General features: G+C 45.8%; 1 protein-coding gene across 1 annotated transcript in view; it reads right to left on the bottom strand.

The window, feature by feature from the left end:
- T265_07001 (hypothetical protein) overlaps nucleotides 1–8,851 on the bottom strand; it is a gene marked incomplete at both ends in the record, with an annotated part of 15,340 nt that extends 6,489 nt beyond the window's left edge. Inside the window, 9 exons of the mRNA XM_009172422.1 lie at nucleotides 1,791–2,020; nucleotides 4,165–4,439; nucleotides 4,578–4,660; nucleotides 4,711–4,908; nucleotides 6,095–6,268; nucleotides 6,306–6,438; nucleotides 6,474–6,668; nucleotides 6,793–7,009; nucleotides 8,619–8,851. Of these exons, the coding sequence (XP_009170686.1) occupies nucleotides 1,791–2,020; nucleotides 4,165–4,439; nucleotides 4,578–4,660; nucleotides 4,711–4,908; nucleotides 6,095–6,268; nucleotides 6,306–6,438; nucleotides 6,474–6,668; nucleotides 6,793–7,009; nucleotides 8,619–8,851 (1,738 nt within the window). The remainder of the gene's footprint in view (nucleotides 1–1,790; nucleotides 2,021–4,164; nucleotides 4,440–4,577; nucleotides 4,661–4,710; nucleotides 4,909–6,094; nucleotides 6,269–6,305; nucleotides 6,439–6,473; nucleotides 6,669–6,792; nucleotides 7,010–8,618) is intronic.
- Between the last annotated feature and the right edge of the window lie 630 nt (nucleotides 8,852–9,481).

Here is a 9,481-nt window from a genome sequence, read left to right as displayed (position 1 = left end):
ACCTACACCACGTACTTCGGCATAGCCGTTCATCTCTAATACAACCTCGAAAAAGCCAAGCAAATTCGGTCGTAACGTACTACGAAGAGCTGAATAACCTTGCAGTTGCGAGTACTATGCACAGATTCACGGTCGCAAACGGGAAAAGCCTGTCACATAGTGGGTCACTAGGTGGAAGTAGGGTATATCAACAACACTAGGAGGCTGCTATCGATGTGAGCATGTGTGGTGCCGACGGTTGCTCGGGGGGGGGGGGGGGGGGCCAACATGTGCAATTCTGCTGGATTACGGAGAATCTGTGTTTTTTTACAGGAGGTTGTTGTAACTAAGCCAAATCATTTGGTTTCGGCAGGAACAGCTATCCACAGTTGATTATGCGACCATCAAGTGGTGAAGTGATCACCACTTCATAAGAGTTTGGGAAACAACGAGCACTTTAACTTTGAAACAATAGCTTTGTCAGAGCAAGTGATCAAATTACAAGGTTGGCAAATGAAGAAGCAACGGGTAAGGTCTCAAGAATGGGAGGCTGAATCAGCATTAGGTATCGTCCGCTGGGTTCTGGTTGTCGTAGTCCATAGCAGTTGAGGAAGATCCCTCTATGGCGTCCGTACATTTTTCTTTATCTGTGTGGCTAAGTTAGCGCAACGTTAAGCCGGATAGAATGGACTACATATTTTGGCCGGGCTCGGCTTCTAATCTCAGGTTTAAGCCATTCTGGCTAATGATTACCCAACTGCACGCAGTCGCGCGTCAACTCGGTTGATCTAGAGTTTCCATACATTGTTCTTTTCACATAGGAGTTCTTGACATTTTCCAACGCCTCAACAGTCACTCGCTGTGGTAAAAGTCGTAATCCCCGCTTCAAAACTTCCAAGCACATTTGTCACCGCCAGGTCTTTGCCCAGCATACAATATTAATCCACATTGCTCGATGGCTTGTTACTCTTGCGATCATCAATCCTGGTGTGCAATTCCCTAACCGTTTGTCTTGTGTGGACCGTCGTGTGTAGCCGTCGCACTCAATTTTTATGCGTAGTCTCTAGTCCCTTCGACCCTGAGTACTAGCTGAGAAAATGGCTAGTTACTAGAAGCCATGGGTTCCCCTGTCTTCCTGATCCAGTTGTTATATCAAAATCGAACATCACTACTGACACCTCGAAGTGTACGGTGATAATTTCCAAACGAAAATCCATTGGGCAACAGGAAAATTGTCCGTCTTGGGGTTCGCGTTATCCGTTGTGGCCTGAATAACTGCTACAGGATTTATGAAGTTCACGTCACGCATTCAGTCTGCTAAAGTTAACAGAGGAGCCAGATACCAGTTTACTTAAACCACAAGAGTAGTTAGAAGTACATCATCCTTATCGATCGAGCGAAGGAAAGCATATGTTGTGTGTTCTCATCTATTTTTATCAGGAATGTTGTAAATATAGCGAAGGATGGCACGGAGACGTTTTTCAATGGGTGAACTGTACACGGTACTTGAAAATAGTCTATGTTTAGTTTAAAAGAGTCAGCCATCCTCCATAGTAAGAAGAACTGACTGGATAGGAACACGCTGATAAATGTTGTTACTGAGCCTAGTGTCCTCTGTCATGCGATCCCCTAAAAGAGCAGTACCTAAGGAGATCTAACGCCCCTTACAGCATTCAAGGATAGTACAATGAGTCGGATAATCAAGCGAAACATAGCTGGGTTCGATCACTTGATGAGACAGTCTCACGATCACCCGCTTGGAATAAAGCACAACATACCGAACTAAATGCAGTAGGGATCGAGTAACCTACCTCGTCGCTCAGCCAACTGCGGCAGGTGATTGAGTCGGTTCAGTGCCTCACCACCAGGGTAATTCTTCATGGAAACTAGGACCAACACTGTCGTGCCAAGCAGATTGACAAGAAGATGAAGGTAACAGAACCAGACAAACACGCGTTGAAACCAATTTAGTGACGAGCACCAGAGGGAGTTGTCACTCGCCTTCTTCCCACTAGGAGAGCGTCGCTTAACAGCCGTTTCCCTGTAGGCAAGAATAAGGTTTTCGTAAAAACATACTTGTTGCTACGACGTATTTATCATCGAATATAATCACTCCGCCAAGGCGAATCGGTGATGTTAGAAGTAATCGAAAAAAACACTGATAAGGTGTGTTCACAATTCATTGGTCACGCTTTCTTTCCATCTCCAGTCCAAAGTACGAAGGTTCTGTTCAGAGAAGCCGTCATGGCTCCTCTATCTGAGGGACTTGACCCCCACGGCTTCATACAAACCTCGAAATGGACAGTCTGCAGGACTGTTTGCCCCCGATGCTCTCCCTCAAAAGAGAACTCAGAACAACTACACCCCAGAAACAAGAAAATACTGCGCACGAACGGTACCTGTGGGTATAAAATGACTTTAAATACCCGTTGTCAGCTGAATTTCGGTGTCATGAAATAAGTGCTCTGGTAGACAGTAGGAATAATGAGCTTGGTTTGATATACCCTCGATATTCCATAAGTTGTGGAAAAAGTGTGAACAAAAGATCCGAGTCAAGAAAAAAGCTACTGAATGCCATCTGTGAATGTTCTTCTTGGTTTTATTAGTTCCCAGGGCCAGATGAGAGCCACCACGTTAACCCGAATAAACATTCTTTCAAAGACACAAGCTCAGAGCTACAATATCTTAACATTTTCCTTACAGCCTAAGTGGATACCGAATGGCATTGGGGAGCATTCAAGAGTTCCACTGAGTTATCAGAAATAAAGTTGCTTAATGTCGACGAATAGGGCGAGTAGCGTAAAAGCAACCTATCTTCTATGGTACCGGTCATTTTTACTTTTCTAGAACGAGATGTTTAACTTATGTCCTCTGCGCTTTAACACACAGCCATAAAAACTTTCACGAGTGAAGTGAGGACGCATAGTTACTTTCCAAGACACTGTTCTAGAAAGTCCATAGAGAAGGGCGGAGTGTTTACCAGTTGTTGTAATACGGTAATTTTCATCGGATCGACTACTGTTTGAGGAAACAAGCTACTTTTCGGAAAAACTTTAGATTATAACGTGAGTAGAATGGTCATAGGTACATAGCTAAAGATGTATCTGTGCTACAAAAGAATGTTTGAATACAACCACAAAATGTGTGGCTTCATTCTCAAAGTACCAACAGACAAGAGACCTAAATACTAAATCAGAAAAGCAGAGTGTCATACCTCAAAAACCAGGTGGATAATATGATAAGCACATGACCGAGGGCATAACAATACCGATAATTGTCCAGCTGTTATATCCTTTCAGTGCAAAGCTGCTGTACAACTCGAAGTATGAAGGTCAAGAAATTGTCACATTGCCTAAGCTTAGACAGGCAATCGAGTAGCTAGGGCTGGGTTTGAACCAAGGACCTCCCGGTCAGTAGTTTCGTGACTTAACCACGAATCCACGTGAATTCATACAAATTCCTCCATAATACACCGAACCTAATTCACCCGAATCAGTCAACAAGTTGCGAGGAAAAATCATTTGATTTGACCGGAGATAAGAAATAGTTTTGGCTGAGTGATTTCACAGCCCGCCTTTAACCTCAACCAATCTGTAATTTTCTTACTTGGCCTGAGGAACAAAATACGAAACGTCCGGGGGCAACAAATCCGAGGGTTGTTTTCTGAATTTTCCTGAAACAAAAGTTGCTGGTAATTTTCACACCTCGCTGTGCATCACTGACCAATTACCACTGCTGGATTATTTCCATCTCCAATGGTCGAATATTGGAAGTTGTGGCGTTATTTACTACCGAAGTGTTACTATCGATGCTCTTGATATGCATCTATATTCAGTATTTGGCATCTAAAGTTGTGAGTCTCGAAAGGATAACTATGGGTGTTTAGTTTCTCCCTACATGTGGGAACAGCTCTCACCATACACTTGTCCCCTATGACGAACGAACTGACCACATCTTTTTGATCTTTGGAACTATATTTCAGTGACAAAATCCCTCTCTGAGATTATCATTGGTAGATTTCTTCAGATGGTCTTTCTAAAGGTGCGCTAGCGTCATCGTCAACCAGAGTAGACAGGCCTCTCTGAAAAGATCCATTCAACCATATACCATGCAACAGTCCTAGTGATACTGGAGTGGTGACTCCAGCAACCAACACCGTGCATACATGGAAAAATGAAGACTTACACGTGAGCCCAAACCAACGCCGCAGCCAAGTTGAAAATTGGCACTGCATAGATGATAAATCGCAGCTCTTTGTGCGGGAGCCATGAGTACAACAAAACGAACAGCAAAGCAGAGAGTATAAGGCCAGTTGGGAGAAAAGCAACAAGACGATTCGAACTCGGTTGCTTCCTTCTACACAGGAGAACTGCAAGTCCCAGCCAAACAGGAAGAAGTAAGCTCGTGCTCAGTAGAGCTCGGGGCAGCGCGGACGTGAAATACCAGTGAAACGGAGAAGTCTGGTAGCGTCGATTCGTTAAGGAAGTAATACTGCGGTTGAATTGTTACAAATAACGTATAAGCATGCAAACTTGTCTCCGAATATAGTTAACTGGTCAACATCGTTTATAGGGAAAAGGATACGCCCCACTGATTACTTTTACCCAATACAACATTGTAGTAAAACACTTCACCCTCAGGCCAGACCCATCGTTGCCAGAACCAAGAGTCAACCAGAACACTGAAAACTACAATGAAAACAGTAGAACTTAGCCTAACCGAGCGACTTACTAATGCTGCCAAACGCTGTCAACAAGGCAGTTAGAATGAGCATGAAATTTATCCGAACAATGCCCTGAAGTAAGCCATAGATGAAGCAAGGGCCGTAGAACAAGAGCAATTCACTCCGGAAAACGAGAACAGCGAAGCCCGCCAAGCAGATGAATTCTTTGTCACGTCCCCGTAGTAAGGATGCCAACGAAAGTAAAACTGTACAGGAAGGACATAAATGCATTTTATTAAAACCCAACACAGTATTCGAAAATCCTTAAAATTCAGACAGTTTTGGGTGAGAAAGAACTGACTACTTCAAAGACTCAAAAACGATATTTGCGTTAATTTAAATACCTTGTTTTGGATTTATATTCCCTTTCGAGTGGTTAAAACTAGATAGAGATGGCCTCTAGCAGAAACAAGTACCGCCGTAAGTCGTCATCGAAAATGTATACACTCCAAAAGCGTTCAATTCCAACCAACATATCGTGAGCAAACGTAAGTAAAATAATGCATGGTTAATGTCAAAATTTGCAAGTGCAACGAACCAATAAGTCCGTCGCTGCACATCTGACTTATCCTAAGCCAGTGGTTCTTCGTCTTCTTTCCTCAGCTCGCACTACCTACCACAAACCTGACACTCTTCGCACCCTTCCCCGAATTACTGAACGTTGTAACGGGGACTGGTTGTCGTTAATCATAACTGAATTGTGGACTGTTTCGGTGCACAGTTCACACAAGGGAGCACGGTGCCCGACACGAGTAGCTCTAAGCTTGATGCGCGGACGGAGACTTTCCTCGGGTCTGTCGCAAGGAACCAACAAACGTAGGGTCACCACAAAATGAATGAAACTCATATTAGATTGTGTTTTCAGAAAGCTAACCTGAAGCCAAGCTAAAAGGTCATTCATACATTAATTGCGTCTTCCAAAGAAACGTGCTCTTCTCTTTCCCCAGTTGACGGGTCTAGCACTAATAAGGAGTACCGACATTCCAGATTAAGACCCAGTGATGTAAGTTGTTTTGTTGGGCGGATTAAAAGAACACTTCATGGACGATTGCGTGTGGAACAGCTCTGGATTCGATACTTTGAATCCCGCAGTCGTTGCATCCTCCAAAGGGCGGATTTATCACGACTATCAGAGACAGAAACACCAGTGTTGACATTAGATGGATTTATGTTCAAATATTATCTATTTCGGTACTACAAGTTAAATTGTCATGGCAACACAGCAATGCTTGTATTCTCGGATATCACAGAAAATGCCGCCATGCATGGGGAACAGTCAGTGAAACAACTTACTAGGCCACACTATCAGGTAGAAGCACGAGCATTGGTATGCACATGTGCACAACCGTGTGTGTGAACAAGCAAACCTAACTCAAGCCCTAGATGACTTACCGAAGCTCAGTGCGAAAGTGTTCGGCAGGGTTCTTGAGGCGTAGTAAAAGAAATGAAACTGGCTGGCGGTAATCCACATTAGACGCCAGGCGACAAGCCGTCCCAGAGTTTGTTTGACAACAGTCACAAACCGGGAAAAGCATAAAACGTTCAAGAAACCCAGGGCAAATCGCACTAGAATGATGGTTTAATTGAAAGCATGGGACGTTACCGAGCAGCTGCATCCAGTATTTCGAAACATCTAGCTGAGTAAGTAGGGTCAAAGGTAAACAAGTAAGCGCATACACGATCAAGCTCCCAATGAATGTTCTTGGGACAACCCCCGGGAAACTATGATGATCATACTTTAAAAAGATGACAGCATGCGGTATTATCTTACTGAACTTATATTAGTTCGGAGTAGTGCAATATCATGAATGGCCTGTATATTGAAACTTTCTTCCACTTTGGAATATGGGCATAGATAGCAAAGTAGGAGAGTGGGTAGCAAGGGGACGACGCAAAATAGCACGCTTTCCATCAGTGGGAACATGCTGAAAACAAGTGATAATGGAGATGTTACATCACAAACAGCCTACAAGCTGAAAAACGGACAAAAAGGAGTAAACACTTCTTGATAACCTTGACAGCTGGGTTCAAAAAACTCAGTGATGGCAGGGGACGAGATGGCTCAGTGGTTACAGCGCGAATTTACTGACCTGAAGGTCCGTGGTTCGAACCTGACCTCTGTCTCTCGACTCCCCCTGTCTAGGCTTGGGCGACCTGGCGGTATCCCAGCCCTTGTGCTTCCTTCGGGCGGCATGGCAGCTAGGCACCGAAAGGGTGTTACAGCTTAACGATTCTTTTTTGTCGGTGAAGGCATCAGCTAGTAAACGCCAAATGGCGGTTCGAAACAAGCAACGGCTTTTTGCTTTTCTAAGATTAGGCAGCTTGATAGTATCTCAGCCTTCATTATGCTAACGGGGGCATGGCAACCATGCACCGAAAACGCTTCAAGGGCGAATAGCACGGTGCCTCGCGATAAAACCATATCAGCGTTTTGGAAGGAGTTCTAGTGTAAAGGTAAAAACAAGACAAAAGATCCAACGCTGGGCAGTCGCAAACAAGTTTGTTGGTGGCATTGAGTCAACTCTAATAGCTTTAGGTGTGTTTGAAAAAGGAGCATCCAGAAAAGACAAAACGTTGAGGTTCCCGATACGAAACTTAAAGTGACACGTAGGTTTAACAATCCCAAATATCGAAAGGAAGAATTGGGTTCGTAATTCCACGGGGTCCCGGTGTGGACAGATAGCCTCTGGTGATGGGTACTCTGCCTCTGGAATAGAGTTTAAGATCAAACACCAGCCGACCATCTGCCCCGAACAAGCCCAGCACCGTCACGCCTCATTGATTCAAGCAAGCCAGGACCACAGCACGCCATAGTCGTAACAATAGCCTCGGAGCCTGAGGTGAACCGCGTAGTGTCGGGAGTAGTTCGCGCCCTCCCACAGACTGCTGACATAGTTCGCCGGGCTGCCGATTAAGACCCTGTGCCAGGTCACCAAGGATCACCGCAGTCAATGACTGCGTACATGCCTACAAGACGAATTGAGACCTTGCCTCAACCATCCTGACGCACGATCACTAGTCGAAGAATACCCTTCGTGTTCAGAATGCGGTATCATCATGAAAGAGCTGCAGTCAGCTGTACTGAATCAGTTTCATAAAGGGCACCCAGAAGCAAACAAGATGAAGGCCCTTGCTAGGGGTTGCTTCCACTGATTTCTGATGGACTTCCAGAATGAACAGTCCCCGATATCACGCCTGCAGTGTGGTGAAGCACCTAAGACGCCGGTAGTGGCCAAAGCCAACCGAACCCCGGCCCCGCAGTCCTGGAACTCCGATAATTGTTCAGTCGCCTTGAAACGCGAGGGACTATTATTCGATAACTGCATTCAGTTCACGTCACTGACGTTCACAGGATCCTATCGAGAGTATGTTGTCACGCTTGTCCGCTCGCCCTCGTTTCATCCAAAGTCGAACGACCAGTGGAAAATCTTCGATGACACTGAAGCGTGCACTTCAGAATTCCAAAGGGGAGGGACCGGCGGAAGAGGTTTTCCAAAGGTCACTGCCGGTATGTCTAGCAAATATAAACCCAGATTTGCCTGATAGGGTGTCACCAGCTGAGGCACTGCTCCGACAGAAGCTTCAAACAACGCATGCAACTATCCGGGCACAGATAAAGCAAATGAGTCACCGCAACATAAGAACGGAGAAATAATTCAACCAACGTAATGGCGAACCAGTGCAATCCCTTAGCAAAGTCTAGAGAGTTCGTTTGCGACCGCGGCGGAAGATACTCCAAGTGGATGCCATGACATTCTTCGCCAGCATGGTAAAGTTATGTACCAGATTTAAGACGGCCCTGCCAGTCACGAAGAGACTGGACCTTACAGTGGTGTGATGGCTTGCGTACCTCAGCCATCCATTGAGCTATACTGGAGAATGTCACCGCGACACTCACAGGGTGGTCAATGGTTACAGGTCTGACGAACACAACCGTCCTGGTCCTCCACAGTGGGGGTTGGAACATCGTAGAAAGTGAAATGCACTTGCATCTCCAACCAAACACCGCTGCCCTGCGATTAGGCTTAGGAGCCAAACGCTTTGGTTGAGGAACTTAAAAGTCCTCCTGTCCAAGTGTGGGTGCCCTGGCAGTATCCCAGCCCATGTACAACAATGATCCCTACGTCTAACAATAGACTCATGCCACATCTGCCGTCGTGTGGTAACATCGGCCGGATCGCCTTACTCGCTGCATACAGCAAGGCGGGTAAGCAAAAACAGGCTACTATTGACGCCTCCCTTCTTTCTCTTTCACAACCTTTTTCTTCCCCCTATTCCCACCCCATTATTAATTCTCCCTTTGTAGGCGCAGCACTTAGGACTGATCACTCCGTTCGTCTTGCATCGGTTTTGCATGCAGCATCTGCTCGTCAAATGGCGCCGACATCTTCCGAGATCATCAAATCAATCTTCAGGCCTAGACGCCAGTTTATCTGGCCGCCCTCAATGTCCGCACTCTGAAGCAAGCAAGTCAACAAGCTTCCCATGATCCCACACTGAACTCGATTGGCATTGATGTGTGCTGTGCCTCAGAAACACGANCTGACTGACCAACTGCCCGGCTGACTGCGCAGCCGACTTACTGACAACGATAAAATGGAACCTTTTGAAGACCTGTCACGCCTTGCTGCCAAGTCATGTGCTGTCCACCACGCGGTTTGCGCCATCCTGAAGGAGGCACGGAGAATAACACCCGTCTCGGTAGACGGTGTTTCGGCATGCGTAGCACATGACCGAGCCATCACAGTCGATGACGCTGGATGTTTTCCCGGATTGAGG

The sequence above is a fragment of the Opisthorchis viverrini genome (assembly GCF_000715545.1).
Source record: "Opisthorchis viverrini unplaced genomic scaffold opera_v5_155, whole genome shotgun sequence".
Lineage (NCBI taxonomy): Eukaryota > Metazoa > Platyhelminthes > Trematoda > Opisthorchiida > Opisthorchiidae > Opisthorchis > Opisthorchis viverrini.
This window is presented reverse-complemented; position numbering and strand designations above follow the sequence as displayed.